Source organism: Euprymna scolopes, chromosome 23, assembly GCF_053919585.1.
Source record: "Euprymna scolopes isolate OS-2025 chromosome 23, ASM5391958v1, whole genome shotgun sequence".
NCBI classification, from domain to species: Eukaryota; Metazoa; Mollusca; class Cephalopoda; order Sepiida; family Sepiolidae; genus Euprymna; species Euprymna scolopes.
The window spans coordinates 38,962,302-38,983,320 of NC_136504.1; the positions used below are offsets into that span (position 1 = coordinate 38,962,302).

Here is a 21,019-nt window from a genome sequence, read left to right on the forward strand (position 1 = left end):
CGGCCATAGTTTATAATATAATGATTTCTCCACTGGATTTGGACAGCAGGTGCGTGAAATAAAATGGCGTCTCCAATCTCGGCAATAAAGTGTCGAAAGCACCCACATTTCAAACGTGTTTTTCTTAGGATTAAATGCTTAATATTAAGAATAGTTCCTAATTTAATAACATAGAAAAAAGAAGAAGGAACCACAACAAAAACTCTTTTTATTTAAAATTATTTTTATTTTTAAATTACTTTTAATTTTTGTTTCACATTTAAAAAATGCTTATATATTAAACTTTATTTGTTCAAAATGTCGATTATCTTAAAAAAATGAAAGTAATTTTCTTCTAAGAAAATCTGACCCACCCAAACCGGGGAATTTTTACTTTCACTTTGTTAGTGAAAAAACGAAAATATACTGTTCCGTTTTGTTTCTTGAACTTTAAAGCTTCAGTTTTATTTACGTCGGAATATTTCGCCTCCCAGAGATTTTTCATTTTAGTTTATTTCCTTTTTTGAGTAAGTATTTATTTAATTTATGTCGTTTTATAAAACAGCCATTTGCAATTTATTTCATCGAAACTTTTTCTTTTTACTTTATCAAAAAAAAAAAAAAAAAACAGTTTCTCTCTCCTTGAGAGCGAGGAAAAAAACATTATTCGGTTTATAATTATTTATATAATTTATTATAATTTCATTTTTCAAGTAACATTTAAAAGAAATCGTTTTTTTAGTTTTCTTTTCTTTTTTTATTACTATAAATATTGAAGCAACCCCCCCCCCCAAGTTAGATTCTACATTTTATTTAGGCGATTACATATGAAGTTATTTATTTCTCCCACTGAAGGAAGATGTGTGAAAAGTTGGATTTGAAAAAGCAAGTGCCCTAGAGGAAGAACACTTCTGCAAAATATGCTTGGGCAGCCCAGTCGGCAACTCCTTGATAGAGACGCCTTTCGGACGATTAACAATAAACTAACTCACTCTTATACCGCAGTCACCAGGAAAAAGGCCCGTGCTTGTTAAGCTATAGTCGGCATATGGAATTTTTAAATATATCGTTTTAAGCAAAAAAATAATATTACTTAGCTATCTTATTGTCATCCCGAAAAAAAGTATCCAAAAATTACGATAATTCATCGCGTAGGACAATTTTTTTGTTGGTTGTTCTACTTGATGGATTTTCATAATTTTTGGATATATTACTATTTTCGACACGACAATTAAGTAAATAATATTGTTTTTGCTTAAAACCACATATTTTTAAAAAATCGATTCTTCAACTCTATCTTAACAAGCACGGTTATTTGAAAAAAAAAAATACAATTTGAAAAAAAAAAAAATAAAATAAATGGAAAAAAACTAGTTTCATTTTGCAGCTGGCACCTCCGCACAAAAAGACAACTTTTTTCTTTTTTTTTTTTTTTAACCAAAACGGCCAATAATGACCGTCGGTCAATCGGTCATTAACAATGTTTTTTGGGGGGGTTGTGTTAGAAACCAACCCAATAAATGTTACCGTGGCATTTATACCAAAAGTTAAAAATTTATTTTCTCGGTACTGAAACAGTGGAAGCACATTGTATCGAGCTTAGGGATTTTATCCTTGACCCCCAAAATCAACAGCGATTAGACCATGCGGTAGGTGTGTCAGAAATTTCGTGAAAAATAGTGAATAATTCCACCCCGTCTTTCCAAGCCTCCTCCAAGCTTTCCCCGTCTTTCCAAGCTTTCTCCTCGAAAAATGTCATTCAAGCCCTAATTTTTTTTTTTCAATTAAAGGAGCAAGGATCAAGGTTTCATAAAAAAGAAGAAAAAAATTAAAAAAAAAAAAAAAAAAAAAAAAAGGTTTTAAACTTCGGACTTTACAGGTAAATTTCTAAAAAAAACTACTTTTTTTGTTTTAAATTTGAATATATCATTTATTGACCTTTTCTCTTCAATTTGTGATATATAACACTTTGGTGAGTAAATTACTTATTTATTTTTTAATAAACATTTCAAAATTGGAGGCGTGAATTATTCGCCCCTTGTCTTTCCAAGCTTATAACTAACTACTCGAAAAATGTAATTCAAGCCCTAATTTTTTTTCAATTAAAGGAGCAAGGACCAAGGTTTCATTAAAAAAAAGAAAAAGAAAAAACAAACAACGTGGTTTAAAAAAAAGGTTTTAAACTTCGAACTTTACAGGTAATTTTCTAAAAGACACTACTTTTTTTAAAAATTTGAATATATTATTTATTGACCTTTTCTCTTCAATTTGTGGTATATAAAACTTTAGTGAGTAAATTAATTATTTACTTTTTAATAGACACTTGAAAGGGGGGGGGCGTAAATAAAAAAAAACAACGTTTGTCTAAAATATTATATTCGGTTTATTGGAAAGAACATAAAATTTCATTACTGTTTAAAAAAATATATTTCTATTACTTTAAAAACAACTTTAATAGTTTATTTTGGAAAAAGAAAATAAACAACCCATTTTTAAAAGAGAAACTACGAGTTTTTTAGTTAGCGAGTTTCGTGTTAGGGGTGTCAAAAATTCCTACAAAAATTCTGATACACCTAACCATCATGCGGTCCCTGTTGATTTTGCGGTAAGAGTTTGGTTCTGTGCAGTTCTAGGAGGTCCAGCCTACCAGGGTTTGCATTCTCTCTTTGAGAAGGGGTTAGTGTAAAACTTGTGGGGAATGCTGAATGCTCTGTTTTACGGTTGTTGTAAAAATGGAACGGAAATTTAAATTTCGTTCCGTTTTAATTTTTTTTATTGTACCCTCCCCCCAACGAAAGTAATCGAAAAATAACATTTAACAATCGTACTTTTTATATATATATATATATATATATATATATATATATATATATATATATATATATATATATATATATATATATATATATATATATATATATATATAAAACAAAAAAACGATTTTGGTACTGCTTGGGCGTTGAGTTTTATGGCGACCAACATAAAAAAAAAAACAAAAACACAAGCGTTGCTCCCTTCCTGGCGCATGCGCAGTAACTTTTTTTTTTTTTTATTTACTGACGTTGTCGTTGTAACTAAACGATTCTTTATCACGTGATTTATTTATTTTGAAAAAAAGTGTTACTCTTATTTATTAATAATGTCTCACTTTTACAGACATTTGTTTTTTTAATTTCTTTTTAAATGACTTTTATCGACTTTTTTTAATAGCATTTGCGGATGGGTAAAAACTAAACCATTTACTGATAATTTCTCACTTTTACAAATATTAAATGTTATCAAAGTCAAGATACTGAGAAATTTTCAGTAAATGGTCTAGTTATTTTTTTCGTTTTTTACCCATCCGCAAATGCTATTTAAAAAAAAGTCGATAAAAAGTCGTCATTTAAAAAGAAATTAAAAACAAATGTCAGCATATCCATCCGCAAATGCTATTAAAAAAAAGTCGATAAAAGTCATCATTTAAAAAGAAATTTAAAAACAAATGTCTGTAAAAGTGAGACATTAATAAATTTAGTAATTTTTGTTCTTTTAATATTCATAAAGAGTAAAACTTTTTTTCAAAATAAATAAATAATGTGACAAATAATTGTTTAGTTACAACGACAACGTCAGTAAATAAAAAAAAATGTTACTGCGCATGCGCCAGGAAGGGAGCAACGCAACGCTTGTTTTTTTTAATGTTGGTCGCCATGAAACTCAACGCCCAAGGAGTGTCACGATTTTTTTTTTAATATAAAAATAAAATTTTATACTTCTGCATTAGGTGAAGAGGGCGTTTCTCAGCCTAGAACAGGGTCGATAACTCATACTTTTATTTTGAACAATCTTACTGTGAAAAAAGGAAAAAAAAAACATCTTTCTGTACAAAAAAAAGGTAAATGTTTACTTTAACTACAACAGAACACCGACCAATAAAATTCATTTTTTTATAGTTTTTCGGGGTCGCTGACAACGAATCTCATATTCAGACCTGTCGCAAATTTACCGTTTCCATGGTATTAATCCCTGAACCCTCGCAGACCTCGCACTATTTTGTGCCAACTCACCGCCATCGTTTATGCTATTCTTACATGATGCGTGCATGAAGGTGACTTGTTACATCGCGGAATAATTTTTTAGCAGACATTTGAAATAACAAGTTTTCAGAAAAAAAAAAAAAGTTCATTTTTCTGTGTTGCGTAGTTTTTAATGCCTTTTTAATTGATCTAAAAAATTAAATTTTTACGAGCGATTTACAAAAGCATTTTTACTTTTCGTTTTTTTTTTGTTTTTTTTAGGGGGGGGGTTATTCAATGTACAACATTTAACAGGTGCTTCTGCAGTTTAATTTACCGTTTTCCCCATAAGTAACGCGCCGACATACACCGAGCAGAAGAACTGTTTAATTTTTCACACAAATTCTTTGGAGGGGGGGGGGGCAGGGGGTGTCGTGTGCGCGACAACCCCCCCCCCCCCCCTGCAATGTAAATAGAATTTGTGTGAAAAATTAAAGTGCTTCTGCTCGGTGTATGTCGGCGCGTTACTTACGGTAAATTGGTGGGGGGTGCGTTACTTTCGGAAAAATGGTAGATTAAACTGCAGAAGCAAGCACCTTTTGTACAAGTTCTATAATCGAATAATCCCTCTTCAAAAAAAATAAAATAAATAAAAATGCTTTTGTAAACCGCTCGTGAAAACTTTGTGAAAACTTATACTTTTAGATCAATTAAAACGCATAAAAAACTACATAACCCAGAAAAGTGAACATTTTTTTTTTGTTTCTGAAAACTTTATTTCAAATGTCTGCTAAAAAATTATTCCGCGATGTGACAAGTCACCTTACTACGCGCGTCCATGCGCGAACGCATCATGTAAGAATAGCATAAACGATGGCGGTGAGTTGGCACAAAATAGTGCGAGGGTTCAGGGGTTAATACCATGGAAACGGTAAATTTGCAACGGGTTTGAATATCAAATTCGTTGTCAGCGACCCCAAAAACCTATAAAGAACCAAATTTTATTGGTCGGTGTTCTGTTGTAGTTAAAGTAAACATTTACCAAAAAATATATTCTTAAACCTCTATAAATCTTTCATGTTTTTAAAATTATTTTTTGCTACATTGACCATTTGATACATTTTTATACTGTAAAAACAAAAAAAAAAACAAAAAAAAAAACAATTCTAAAAACAATCTATAAATGTTTAATCTTTTTTTACATATTTATTTTTTATTTTCAGTTCACTCAGGAAAAGAAATACTATTAAAACTTTAAATTTATATTTTGATACATTTTTTATACAATAGATGTTTTGATTTCATATATTTTCTTATTCTTTATTTCGTTACTAGCATGGGTGCCCGGCGTTGCCCGGGTGTTTGGAGGTGTGTGTTGAGAAAAAAAAAAAAAGTGGTAGTAGCAAGGCAGGCTCAAACCCGTATCACGAAGGAGGAAAAAAATGTGAAAAAAAAAAATATGATGTCTTTGCTGTTACGACCACCGCCAAACCGAAAGTGACGAATGTTTAAATTAAGGCTAGACAATCAAAAAGAGGGGATGACTTTCGAAAATATCGGCGAAAAAAGCGACCCCTCCCTGTTGAAAAGTGCCCAGTTGAGGGTGAAGAAATTAATGTTTTTAGCCAATTTTTCGGTATTAGTCGTCTGAAAGATCGAGCTTCAAAACGATACTAATCTTGTGAAAATCCGTCATGTCTGTCAAAAGTTTTAGGCAGATATGCAAACATACATAAATAGATTTATATATTTGGAGCTCAAATTTTCAACCCAAACCGATTAAAAAGTTTGCCCTGTCTCTGAATACCCTTTATGCGAAATTTCAAATGTTTAGACCAGAAATTGTCTGAGTAATTTGGTAAAGACCGCAGAGGTCAATTTTTTTTTTTACTTTGACCTCTATTATGACCCCTTAACATTTATTGTTTTGGGCTCAAATCAAGTTATTAAGTTAGATCCATGTCCAAGGAACCTATATCTAAAATTTCAAGTGTTTATACCCAAAATTGACAGAGGAGTTTGGTAGAGTTCTTAAAGATCAAAGCATTGAACTTTGACCCTTAACAGCCAAATTTCTGTCTGAAAACTGATTACAAAGATTTTCCCAAATCTCAGTACCCTGTATATCAAATTTCGAGTCTGGTAGACTGAAAATTGACAGTTATTGTGTAGGGAAAATGTACACAGACAGATAGACAGACAGACGAACGGACGGACGGACAGACAGACAGACACTTTCACTTTTATAGATATATATAGAGTATATATTTTTGCATTCTTGGAGACACTTGTTTATATTTGAGGTTTACAGAACAGCCGATAGAGGGCATGTAAAAGACAGGGGTCGATAACTCATTTTGGACGCCTCATGTCATTGACATGCAGAAGTGCGAATTTTATCAACAAAAACAAAATAATTTAATTTTTTAAACGCAAAAAAGTCAATTTGGTATACCTTTTGGTATGTTTTTTTTTACATAAGTCCAACTTACCGTTCACATTGCAAATATCGACTTTTAAGCGTTTTCTGGTATGCTTACAACGAATAAACACCCAAACCTCACCATGTTAAGAACAGCTTTCTGTATGTCAACATACTCGGAAACCTATAAAAGTTGACATGTCAAATGTGAACGATGAGTTAGACGTAATGTAAAGAATGTACTGAAATTTAACTTTACATTCCATTTTTAAAACAAACGTAAAACGGAGCATTCTCCGCAAGTTTTACCAAGGTTAGTTTATTGCTAATCGTTTGAGGCATCCTTACCGGAGAATGCCGACGGAGCTTCCAAGGTACTTTTTGTAGGTCAGAGTACCCCTCCTCAAGGCGTTAATTTCTCAATCCCATTTTCCGGACCTGGTATATAAGTTCTTGCAGTGGGAGAGAACTAAAAACAACCCATTGCACTGAAGTAATAACGTTATCATTTAGAAAGCCATTCTTAACATAGGGAGTGTGTTGTAACTATTCTGTATTTTCACCTAATCTATCTATCTATCTTCTATACTCCTATAAATTCGTTTTTCTTTTGTGTGGATTGATATTCATATTAAAAACCCTCTTTTCTATTTATCTATATATATAAAAGGCAAAATGTGTGTGACCATTTCGTGTATGTCTTCAAAAGGCTTTTCTCGCACACGGTTCCGAGGTCATTACGATCGCTTACAACTGTTTATATGGGTCCTAAATAATAATATGTACGATTTGAGAAAGCGCGTTGCATCTAGATTTATTTACGTTGACTTTTATAAAAGTATTGCTATTTTGGCTCCTCACGTGTTGATGAGGCTTTTTCGTATAAAAAGCAAAACTAATTCAAAGTTAACAAGTCCTCTGCATTGTTGCGCCGGGAAATGTCCAGAAGCAATCAGCTTTGATCAATGTTGTACATCAGACAATTGCTATACAATCTGGACAATTGGGAGCTGGTTTCCCCCCAACATCTGTTGGGGAAAAAAAAAACCCAATCAAATTTGGGTAAACAACTGCGTGACTTCTATTTGACCTTCTTAATTAGGTCAAATGGAAGCAGCAGAGTTAACTTTTATTGCGCACGCCTGTTTTTATAGTTCAATAAATTCAAACCTGTCTACGTAGTATGTCGCGGTGGCCTAATGGGTAACGTCGCCCGGTTTTTTTTTTTCACACATTAATTTCCAACTCAAGGGTAGGGGTTCGATTCTCATACTTACCTACCAAAACATTATTTTTTTTATTATTTAACGGCCACCCCCCGGAGTTTTGATTTACCTCAAGACACCCAGGCATCGCCGGGTACCCCCCGCTAGTTATATATATAAAAGGCAAAATGTGTGCGATCATTTCGTGTATGTCTTCAAAAGGCTTTTCTCGCACACGGTTCCGAGGTCATTACGATCACTTACAACTGTTTATATGGGTCCTAAATAATAATATCTACGATTTGGGAAAGCGCGTCACATCTAGATTTATTTACGTCGACTTTTACAAAATTATTGCTATTTTGGCTTCTCGCGTGTTGATTGGGCTTTTTAGTATAAATATGTGAAACTAAACTCAAACGACGTCTTCTCGGCATTGCGCCGGGAAAAACGCCCAGAAGCAATCAGCTTTGATCAATCTTGTACAGTTGATATTCAATCTGGACAATTGGGAGCTGCTTTCCCCTCCCAAACATCTGTTGGGGGAAGAAACAGTCAAATTTGGATAAACAAACCCAAACACTGCGTGACTTCTATTTGAACTTCTTAATTAGGTCAAATGGAAGCAGCAGAGTTAACTTTTATTGCGCACGCCTGTTTTTATAGTTTAATAAATAAATTAAAACATGCTTAACGTTGTCTGTTGCCGTGGCTCAATGGTTAATGTTGCACTTTTTTTTTTTTCACACATTAATTTCCAACTCAAGGGTACGGGTTCAATCCTCATACACTCACCTACCAAAACATTTTTTTTTTGTTATTTAACCCCCCCCCCGGGAGTTTTGAGTTACCTCAAGACACCCGGGCATCGCCGGGTACCCCCCCGCTAGTTTAAAAAGAAAATACAATTTTTTTACATATGGGCTGTGGTTTTGAGCCCAAAACAATAAATGTTAAGGGGTTATAATAAGGGTCAAAGTTAAAAAAATTGACCGCTTCTTAAAAAAATTTTTTTGTGCTCAACATACACATCCAAACACCCGGGCAACGCTGGGCGTAAATGCTAGTAATTTGATGATTAAAAAAAAAGGTATCGTAAAAATTGAATTAACATGAAAATTTGGTATTTAAATAATAGCGCGGTACAATAAGTGCATAAGAGCATAATTGTCTAGATAAATAAAATAAAAAATAGCCGTTTATAACATTGTATATTCGGTTATTTTCATTTTCTGTTATTTTTAATTCAGGAAGCATTAAAAAACAAATAATTTTATTTCGCGATTTAAAAAATACATGTCATAAATTAATAACGCAGAAACTGGTAATGTCCATGATCAGTGCTCGGAAAAAATTAAGCTATCAGCAGTGGATAATGCAACCGAACGGAATGGAATCACGGAGTCAAGACACGAAAAACGAAACCATATATTTATTAAAATAATTACTTTAGTTTTAAGGCTTTCTTGTATTATTATGAAAAAAAAAAGAAAAGAAAAAAAGAAAAGAAAACACTTCTTGACGGTCTTGAAGCTTTCTCCCCTGCCGTAAAATTAATTCATTTTAACGTGTTTTTTTTTAATTTTCCGCGGATTATCGTCGATAACAGACTTAACTTTCGTATTAGCAAGAAACTTTTTTTTTTAATAAGTTTATATAATGTCTTTTAACGTTCTATTAAATCGATCCCCCACTTTTAGGTCAATCAGCAACACTCTTATTAACTTATTTTTGTGGTGTAAAAGAAAAAATTAATAGAATGTTATAATTTAAAAGTGATCCTCCAAGTTAAAAGCAATGTAATAAACTTAACAAAAAATTTTTTTTCCCCTACTTATCAAGGCCCGGAAGCCACTCGGGGATAAGGGTTATTGCAAGTACATTACGTTAGTGTGGAGATTTGATGAAGTGTTTACTTAAGGGGGCGGTTCATTAGGAATTTGTTAACGTTGGACTTGAACACATCCAAGTTGTAGTCCGGTGGGAAGCAGGCAGACGGAACAGAGTTCAGGCCTGCCCACTTCTTGTATTACAAATAATAAAACAAATATTTTAATTCAGAAAAATTAATTTAGTTTTAACACTTTTTTGTGTTATCATGAAACAAAATAAATAAAACACTTCTTGTATTAAACAAAAAGAAAATGTTCCACTACCAGTTTCAGATGTCGCCATTAAAAATGAGTGATAAACATTTGAATAATTCGACTAACTATCTTTCATAGCTTATAACTACTTGAAAAATGTAATTTAAATCCTAATTTTTTTTCAATAGAAGGAGCAAAGACCAAATTTTAAAATAATAACAGGTTTAATAGAAAAATATGCAATATTTCTTTTTTTAAATCGGTTTTCTTTAAAAAAGATTTCAAGAAATTCAATGAATTTTAACTTACTTTAAATATGATAAATATATAAAACTTCCAAAAAATCACTTACCGATAAAAAAATACTAATCAATAGGTACTTCCATTTTTTATTTATAAGAATTTGTCCATATTTATATTTTATATTCCATGTACTTTTTAAATAAAAGAATTTTTTAAGCAAGCATCTGAAAAGACCGCGATTTTAAATTCTAATCTCAGATGTTCACAGAGCAGATTTATCTCCCAGTTGACAAATACGGAGGTCTAATTAATTATTTCTGACATGTGCCTTATCTCCCCTTTGTATTTCTGACATGTTAGCTGTAAACAAAGTTAGTCAATATGGGTCACCGTACTTGAAAAATGATCACATTTCACTCATAAGTAAGTTTACTTTTATAAACAAATCTCTGACAAATTTTCCATTTTTTTTTTTTATATTCTCTTAAAGAAATACATGAGTTTTTGATTTAAAATATTTCATTTCTTCTTTACAGAATTAATTTTTTTTTAAATATCTAAAAAAAACTCAAAAAACATTGAATGAAATAGAAAAGATTATTGTAAGTGTCCAATATTTACTGGACAATATTTACAAATTATGAGGTTCCACTTAAAAAAAAAAATCAACATGTTTTTTTTTAAAAAGGTTTTAAACTTTTGACTTTACATGTAAATTTGCATATAACTATTCTTTTGTTTTTGTTTTAAATTAGATTATTTTATTTATTGATCTTTTATCTTCAATTTGTAATATATAAACCTTAGGCGAGAAAATTAATTATTTTCATTTTAATAGACATTTCAAAATGGGGGGGGTGAATAAAAAAAAAACACGCTTGTCTAGAATATTATATTAGGTTTATTGGAAGGAGCATAAAATTTCACATTAAACCTGCAAATATCGTAAAAATTGAACCAATAGAAAAATTTTGATAGATTTTTAATTGAAAAAATTGAAAAAAATTTAACTCATAAAATTCAATTCATTTCATTTTGTAGAAAAAATGGCTGCATGAGCACGCGCATGCACTTTGTAAACATTTTAGAAAAAAAAATAATAATATATTATTTTTTTAAAAACTTTAATAGTTTAGTTTGGAAGTATATTCCATAAAGAAATTAAACAACCCACTTTAAAAAAAAAGAAATTACGAGTTTTTTTTATATTTTATTCGCAGTTTTGTGTTAAGTATGTCAAAAATTCCCCAAAAATTCTGACACACCTAATGTTCCACTTGTACATTTCTTTAAATAGTCTTTTTGAAATAATATATTGAATATTTTTACGCTTATTGTCTTATCACTAGTTTATTTAACCTTTTGTATTATAAAATTAAATTATTATATAAAATAAGTTATTAAATTATTATGTGCAGTTAAATGGTATTTTGGGCGAAAAAACAAAACAAACAAAAGTTCACAAATAGAATTCGTCACTGTATTTCCTCCGCACAATTTTCTCTGCCAACTTCTAGTATGCATCTGTTGCTTTCACCTCTGCCAACAGGCTTTTTATTAAAAAAAACGAACTGCATTTCATTTGCATATGTATGCGGTAGGTGATGAGATCTTGTGCAATTTCATGAGACCACACCTCATTAAAGATATGGCTGCCATCTTTAATCTGTCTCTCTCTCTCTCTCTGATCCCACCTGAAGGTAAGTCGTACAGCCACACAATGTACACACACGTGGGCGCTTGCTTCTTTGACTATTACATTCAACTCCACATTATGTTAGTGTTAAAACTAAATTATTTTGAATAAAATATTTGCTTTATTATTTTATAATACAAGAAGTGTTTTATTTTTGTTTTCTTTTCCGTAATAACACAAAAGTAATTTTTTAAAAGAAATATATGGTTCCGTTTTTCTGTGCCTTGCGCTCTGTGACTCCCTTTTGTTCATTTGCATTACATAATCAACCATATCCACTTCCGGTAGCTTATTTTTTTCCAAGCACTGATCTTGGACATTACTCACAAAACCATCATTAAAAAAAAGTTTCTTTAAAAAAAGTTGGAGATAACTTTCTTAAAGACATCATGAAAAAAAAAAAAATGAAATCTTAAAAATGCTAGGAAACAGAAAATAACATTTATCAGTTACTAATTATGTACTATTAAAAAGAAAAAAAAAGAAAAACTTCTTTTTTTTTTTACAAAGGGGGTTACCACATATCAAGGCCTGGGGGCCACTCGAGGATAAGGGTTAATGTGTGTATTGTAGTCATTGGAACAGTAGCGTAGTAATCGGCTGTGGCGAAATTTTGTATAATTAGATTATTTTTTTTATTTTTTTTTTTTTTTACATGGGTGCCACCACTTATCAAGGCCCAGAGGCCACTCGAGGATAAGGGTTAAAATTTTTTACAAGGATGGTTCAATAAGAATTTGTTTACATTGGACTTAAGATGACAATAGTGTAGTCAGCTAGAAAGCAGACCACACTGAACAGAGTTCCACAGTTGGGCAGTTCTAGGGAACAAACTTTGTGCATAGAATCCACATGTAGGTTTAGGCACCGAGAGAGAGAGAGTGGGGGAATTTGCTGATAGTGATTTAGGCTAGATGAATGTTTTTTGTGAAAGTTTGGCTAGGGTGAACTATAGATTAGAGCTCAGTCGAACATTTGCTATGAAAATAACAATAGAGCAGAGACATGCCCGCAACATCTCTTCTGTAGGAAAGAGGCTGCAGGGAAGAGAAAAGGGCATCACCTATGAGATTACGAAGTCGGTTTTTTTTAACTATCAATGCAGGAATGGGTGCTCCGAGAACCTCCTGCCTAGATGTGGCAACAGTACTCCAATAAATTAAATATAACAACCTACTGTAAACTTCATGAATAAATATTGTTTTATTGGTCAACATGTACGAGACCCCCCCCCCCCTATATATTATTATTTTCTTTTTGTGTGTGTGTGTGCATTTTCAGTGAATTATTACCCATTGGACTACCAGATTATGAAAAAAAAAAAAAATGCAAAGGTTTCAAGATTTTTAGGTCGGGCTAAGTTTTTAATACAATGTTCTAGTAAATCAATCCTCCATTTTGGAACCACTCAATGAGAACACACACACCCCTCTTATATAAAGAATTTCTCATTTATCAATCTAGTGGCAATAATTAATGGTCAATGTGAGCTAGAGTACAAACTAAAGACTTCATCACCATCATCATCAGGACAGGCTCCTTGCCTAGACCAATTTGACTCTTCCTCTCCAGAGTTTCCTGTCTTCCTTTAGCTGCCTCAGATCTTCAGGTTCACAGTTGGCGTTGTATGCTATTTGCTGGATGTACGTGGATCTAGGTCGTCCTTTGCTTGTGCGTCCATGTCATGGAGTCCATAGCAATACATCACTCATCAATTCATGCTTGCTTCTCAGACAATGACCGGAAAATCGAAGCTGTCTTTTCCTGATGGTATTAGATATGGCAGGTAGGTTGCCATAAAGTTGCTGCTTCGTGGGATGATTTTGCCAAGATATATTTAATACTGTTCGTAGCATACAAGTGTATGTGTGTGCCGGCTAGTTTTCTTTCCAATCTTTTGGTGAGTGTCCAGGTTGTAGCACCGTAAACAAGGACAGACTCTACCACTGTCTTGAAGAACTGCCTTTTCAGTTTGTTAGTTAGCCCCGAAGTCCATACTGAATGCAACCCATCCAACTAAAGACTTACCTGTAAAAAATTAATTCTTAGGATTATTCGGGTTTGTTTTGAACTAATCTCATATTTAAAATTGTTGCCGGCAAGTACTTTTTATGATATTGAGAACCTTATGATCCAATGTATTTTGTATTGTTTTCACTGGTCGCCATGTTTGTTTTCGTGCACATGCATTCAATAAAATATGTATTAGCGAAACCATAAAAATATATATGTATAACAGTAGCACAGGTCTAAATATGAGGAACAACAGTATGACCGATGAAGAATACTTTATTTTCCATTCACATGTGGTCGCAATTTACTGTACAATTCCTCAATGTAAAATCTGAAAGATAGACTAGTAACTTTGGGTGCTTGTTAAGATAGAGTTGACAGGTCGATTTTTTAAAAAATATGCCGCTTTAAGCAAAGCTTTACGTACTTAATTATCATGTCGAAAGTAGTAATAGATTTAGAAATTACGAAAATTCATTGAGTAGAAAGTTATTTATCGGTAAAAGTAATTTTTATGGAAAATTTTGGGTAAAATTGCATTTTTTTTTCTTGTACTTACGTTCACTCTTAACAAGGTATATTGCCACTTGGACGTGAGGTGCTACTATTTGGAACCATGCCTAGGAAAGATTAACAAGATATTGGATTACATTACATTTAAACTTCTGCATATCTGTACAGCCAGGGAATCAGGCAACTGGAAGGGAATTCCAAAGTCTAGCTGTTTGAGGGAAGAAACTATTAGAGTAGAAAGCTTTCTGGCATTTAGGGACCTCAATAATGAAGGGGAGTGATTTTTTTGCTAAGCGGGTTTGTTGGGAATATGTATGTTGAGACGGGGCACAAGTGCTACGAGTTCATCAGAGCACATTCCATTAAAATACTTGTAAAACAGGCACAAAGATGCAGCATTGTGGGGATGGGACAGATGTTGGGGCTTAGTTGACAAAGTGGGACCTATTAGGTTGAAGACTCTTTTTTTGGACCCAACCCAAGAGGAAGACTATAGTGGTAGATGCACCAGCCCAGATGTGGCAACAATACTCCATGCATGGGTGAATGGTGGCCTTTTAGAGATACAGGATACTCTCAGGTGTGAGTAGTCTTCTAGCTCAATAGAGGGAACTCACTTTCTTTGCAGCAGCCTTTGCAATGTCTTCAATGTATTTGTTCCAGTTCATATTGACCGTGAATGTTAGGCCGATGAGTTTTCAGGTAAGGTGTTATTTGTCATAGATATCGGTGGTAGGAAAGGCGTCTTGTAATTGTCAAAGGAGAGCAGTTTAGTCTTACTAGCATTAAATGTTACCATCCATTTGTGGCCCTATTCCATTACCGTCTGGAGGTCATTTTCTAACGGTTCTACCATTGTCTTTGATTTGTGTGCAACTGGTCTTTCCGTCGTGAATATTATAGAGCATTGTATCATCAGCAAATATACTCATCTCAGACACGGTATTGTCAGGGAGGTTGTTTATGAATATCAAGAATAATAGTGGTCCAAATTTCGACCACTGAAGCACTCCCGCATTAATGTTATGCTGCTTGGATGTACACCCATCGATGACATCCTGGATGGTCCTATTGTCTAAGAAGGACCTAATTAAGAATATACCTCTTAGTACATTCGGTCCTTTTTTAAGTTTATGTTGTTTAATGCTGAAAAAAGGAGATAACTTATTTGTAATTTGATTCTTGTTCTCTTTTCAAACGCTTAAAAAATAATCGATATTGAAAGTTATTACTTCCTAACATTCTAATGACAAGTAGTAAACTCCTAACCTATAGTGGCCCTGTCGGTGGGGCATTAGAATATGCCGACTGCCCCCCTGCAGAGGGTAAAAGTCCCTCAATGGGGGTCCTGGATATGACCTTAAACTATATCCAGTGGTGAGGCCCCAGCTTGTGGGCTTTGGGGAGTGTGGAGCCACCCTTTAATTATCATTGCTCCCAGGTCCACTCTGACCCGGAGCGGTAGTACCTGTTAGGGTCCCAACTATCGGTTAAATAGAAAACAACGTGAAAACAACAAATATATTCTATTAAAAATATTTTTCTTCCGAATCTTTGGATTCGGCATTAAATAACCCGAAAAGGGTTGATATGCCGTAAAACAAAAACAACCAACCAACCAACCCAACCCTATACTGTAGAGATGCCGGAAAACCTTCTACTCTAATAGTTTCTTCCCCTAAACTGCTAGACTTTGAAATGCCATCCCGGGTCCCTTCTTACCTGACTGTACTGACATGCAGAAATTTAAGTATAATGTGAATAGACATCTCGCTGCTCAACTCCCTAAATAGTATCCCTGTAGTTTGGATCCCAAGTAATAGCCCCTTACATCTAAGTGGTATTGTGCTTTAGGTGAAAAAAAATTTTTAAAAAAGAAAAGAAATCCGTCATATTACAGGTTGTCCACTACTATGAGTACGTAAAAGAAATTATAAAAATATCTGTTAATAAATTGAGTCCTTTATTTTTTTAGTTCATGTTGCTCAATGCTGACAAAGTAAGGGAGATAACTTTTTATGATTTTATTCCCACTCTTTTTTAAAACATTTAAAAATAATCAACATTGAAAATTATTACTTCCTAACTAGCAACAAAAATATATGAGATGACATAAATTCATTATACACTTGTGTCATTGTCGTCGTTGTGAACCCAAGTTGCTGATCATCTATTGACACAAAACTACTCGGACGCCTATGTGTAATTTTTATAAGATTTATTTGAAACAAAAAATACAGTCATAGAGAAACGGTATTTTCGTATATGTGAGAAACAGAAAGAGCTAGAAAAATAAATAGATAACCTGTCTTGCTATATCTATCCATAGTACGTTCGCATTATCCAGTATGCAGACACATTTTTCCTTGTTGAAATCTCGCCAGCTAAGAGAGAAAAATCAACTCAGGTTTCGTTATTTAACATTTAAAATTGTTATTTGTTTGCACATTTTTTTAAAACCTTTTCTTTACGTTGTTTAATGCTAACAAAATAAGGGAGATAACTTCTTTCGATTTTATGCTCGTAAAAGAATGGAAGGTTTGTTTAATAATTTATTAAACACTTTCAATTTTTAAATATTAAAATATGACAATTTATGATTTTTCTTAACCCTCTTCTCTTTTGAAACGTTGCATGCATTATGTTGCCTCAAAAGTTCGTAAACACTTGCTAAAAAATTGAAATTTAACTCACTGAGTAAGAACATAGAAAAAAAAAATTAATCCTCAAAATAAAGGCCATCATTTTCCAAACTTTCTGCCATCGATCTGCAAGCTTCTGGATCTGGTCACAGTACCATCAGCTGGCTTTGAATCAAAGAATTCTTGACACGCTTCCTCGACTTCATAGAACAAGTTAAATCGGCAGCCCCTCAGAAAGTGTTTATTGAGCAGAAAAGGCCATAAATCTGATAGATTTAATTGAATTCATGTAGAGGTGACAAAAAAGGTAAAGTATTTCTTTATATTATTCTATGTATTCAAAAACTATAAATATTGAGCACTTTTGTATATTAAGTTTTCAAGATTATTATTCTGTTTTTTTTTTTTTTTTGCTTTCATTTTTGAAGAGTTCCGCACAGGACAAAGGAAGGCAATCACAGAATTTATTGGTAAATCAAAACAAAACTGGAACATTTATTGAATTAAATGGACATTTTCTCTTTTTTTTTTTTTTTTTTAAATGGACACTTTTATTTAATGCCTGTTTTTTTTTTGTGAATATTATTTTGGATCTATAGGCACACATCTCTACATCTGTAATAAATCTTCTGTTTCTTTCTAGTCCAATATAAAATAAAATATGTCTTCCAAATTAAGAGCATTTACATCCATTTTCAAAGAAATTCTTGGCTATAAATTTCATGATTGTCTTCTCTTGTCTCGAGTGGAACTCTTCAAAAAAGAAAACAAAAAATTGCCCTGTAAAGTTGAAATGCAGAAGAGCCAAATATTGTTTCTTAGTTTTTTTTATTAGTGTTTCATTGTTTCTTTATCCCCCCTCCCCAAATGTTTGCTGTTTTATTATTAATAACTTTACTCCCCACCCCTCCCCCAAATAATCTTTGAAAAAAGTCTAGATTAATTATCTTTCTTACTTTGTCAGGATTATCCAGCATGAACTAAAAATGGGACACATATTCTTTCTTTTCTTTTTATTTTGTAGATAAACCTCATTAAGAACCATCTATGATTAAAAGTGACTTTTCCTGCAAAACTGTCCTCTGCCAATCTTGAAGGAATCATTCTTACCTGCTGGGTTGCGGTACATACATTTCAACTGATGTAATAAAAGTGTTTTCATATATAAAACTTCACAGAGTTCAACTAAATTCTGGTTAGAGAAACTGAACAAATAGATTTTGTCAACCTCTAAAACTTTTTTTTTTCACTCAACTTAATAATAGAACATTTCACAAATTTTTTTATGGTAGCACGTCAGCATCAAAATCATATGTTGTTCTTTGTAAGATGGTAGATCCCATCAGCATTAAAATTTCTCCGTATATGATGGAATTTTTGAAGCGTCGTAGAGAATTCTCTGATTTAGAGCCTATGGAAACGGATGAGAGCGTGATTGAGTTTTCCGCCTCCAAAAAACGCCGTTTTACTGAACTGAAGGAAGAAATGGAAAAAGTAACTTCCCAAAGTTATCTACTTAACAACAACCAATATGAAATGTTTCAAGCGAGTAAGGAATTAATTTTATCGGATGTGGAAAAAGAGTTTAATGTGAAAGGCAATCTGTATCATTATGCGACAATGGCAGAGATTCCTGTAATTTTTCACGTAAATCAACAGACAAGCATTTCTTGTGTTTTGAGCAACGATCCTAAAAGTATTCCTGTTGACTCTCTCATCACTATCGATTGCAATGAACCGACATCAGGTAGGCAACTTTTTCATATACGACATGTGGGTGCTTGTTAAGATACAGTTGACGGATTGATTTTTTAAAAAACATCGTTTTAATCAAAAACAATATTATGTACTTAATTGTCATGTCGAAAATAGTAATATATCCCAAAATTATGAAAATTAATTGAGTAGAACAATTGCTATTGTGTGTTTTTTTTTTTTTTTTTTACATAGGCATCACCACATTATCAAGGCCAAGAGGCCTCTCAAGGATAAGGGTTAAAGAGTGTACAGTAGAAATTGGACAATATAGTAATCATTAGTAATGAAAATTCGGTAAATTTGATAACTTATATGGAACAGCTCATCAAGAACTTATTTACGTTAGACTTGAAGACAACCATATTGTAGTCAGCCGGAAAGCAGGAAAACGGAAGACAATTCCACAGGCGTGCAGTTCTAAGAAAGAAGCTTTGTTCATGGAATCTACGTTTAGGTTTAGGCACAGATAAAGAGTGGGGGGAATTATTGATAGTGTTTACAGCTAGACGAGTGTTTCTTGTGAAAGTTTTGTGAGGGGGGACCATAGATTTTTTAGTAAAAAAAAAAGTTTATCCCTATAGACAACAAATATTGCAGTAATGAACAAGTAATCTAAAATATTCGTTTCGGAGTTATGTCCCCTGCATGTAAACTCCTACTGTCTACTTTATAATGTCTAAAGAAAAATGCGATTTTACCTAATTGTCTGTAAAAATTACTTTTAACTTTCTACTTGATGATTTTTCATAATTTTTGGATATATTACTATTTTCGGCGTAACAATTAAGTATGTAATATTGTTTTTGCTTAAAACAACATATTTTCAAAAAGTCGATCTGTTGACTCTATCTTAACGAGCATGTGTTCCCTCATGTTTGTTTTGTTTAAAATTCATTTTGTTTGCATTAAGAGTGTGTTCCTTGATAAAAGCATTCAGTGAGTTTGAATAAAATAAAATATGTATTAGATACATTTGAAGCCAAAAACAACGCATTACAAAAATAAACATAAGTTATTTTTGTTTGAAATTTATGAATATATTTCGAAGTTACGCTTCATCCTCAGTATTTCTTTCTTTTCTACTCCAACAACAACATGGCAAAAAAAAAAAAGAAAAGAAAGAAACACCGAGGATTGTTGTAGTAATGCACTAAACCAATTACCTCCCTTTGTATAGGCCCGGATGTAACAATACTGGCCTAGCTCTCATGCTAAATAAGCGTCGATTTACTCGCTCCTCTGTTCGGCTTTATTTCTTATAAATAGCACTCCAATAAGTAACACTTCATGGTGGCAACAGTGGGATTAAATAGCCATAAATAAATATATACATAAAGAACAGCACTACGACGGCAACAAAGAAAAGAAAATAACAGACAGAAAAAGAAACTTTGCACACGCACAGTCGGCCAGTGACCACATGGGGATATGAACGACGCCATATTGGAAAAAAAAGCGTGAGTACATATTATTTACACCTCTTAGAGCCTCGCTCTTGTAAAAAATAACAAAAAAAAACAGAAATAATAACAATAATAATAATATTATTATTTGCCGTCGAAAACATCAACAAACAATAAATTATGGCACACCTCCTACCGACTATGAACTGGTCAGACCCAGACCTCAGCGAAGGTATGTCCCTGTTCAAACAGAAAATGAACCGCTATATAGAGGATGAAGAAATTACTGAACGCACAAAGCAAGCTTAGAAAATATGCCAAGATATAGGCGACCAAGGCCTAAGACTCATTAACGAGGAAAAGCAGTCACCGAAACACCTGTGGAATTTCTTCTAAAGCCAACTCTGGGTGAATGTAAACTTCCGAATTCACAGACTTCACCTAATGCAGTACTGTCAGAAACAAAACGAGACGCTGGACGACTTCGTTACATGAGCCAGAACCTTAGCACATAAATGTGATTGTACAGATGAGGAGCTGAGAGAGAGATTAATAGAGCTGATTATTTTCTCAACACCATAACGAAGCCTTCAGAAATGAGCTCTATAGCAAACTAACGGGGTATAGCATAACCAACGTGCTAACCAAGGGTCAGAAGTACGATGCCCTCACCGCTGGGAATGAGCAACTAAACCAGGTCGGAATGCTGAAAACTAAAAGAATTGACAACGTCAACCGAGGCAGGAAGTGTGGGAACTGCAATACCAGCCACAAGCCCAGTCAATGCCCAGCATATAATGATGAGTGTTCTGCATGTGGAAGCAAGGGACACTGGGCGAGATGCTGCAGAAAGGCAAAAACCAAAGACCACAGAAGAAAAGGCAAGCACCACAGCAATTCTCGCAGACACCGAAACCAAACCCCAAAGAGAACCGAAGGCAGGACATATGGGAAAAGTTTTGATCATATAGATACCAGCAGTGATGAGGACGCTTATCTGCAGCATTTTCACTCCATCATCGTCAGTACAAAATACATGAACAGCATCATTAAGAGACCT

The 21,019-nt window shown here is 33.2% G+C and overlaps 1 protein-coding gene across 3 annotated transcripts in view; it reads left to right on the forward strand.

Annotated features, from left to right (window-relative positions):
- Positions 1–290: 290 nt before the first annotated feature.
- Positions 291–21,019, forward strand: part of LOC145245845 (uncharacterized) — a 152,734-nt gene continuing 132,005 nt past the window's right edge. Inside the window, exons 1-3 of one of the 3 annotated variants that reach the window (XM_080107506.1) lie at positions 389–506; positions 2,088–2,177; positions 17,823–18,545. In XM_080107506.1, the coding sequence (XP_079963632.1) occupies positions 18,128–18,545 (418 nt within the window). In that variant the 5' untranslated portion in view covers positions 389–506; positions 2,088–2,177; positions 17,823–18,127. Of the gene's footprint in view, positions 507–2,087; positions 2,178–17,822; positions 18,546–21,019 lie in introns of all 3 variants that reach the window. The other 2 variants (XM_080107505.1, XM_080107507.1) reach the window with 2 other exon arrangements.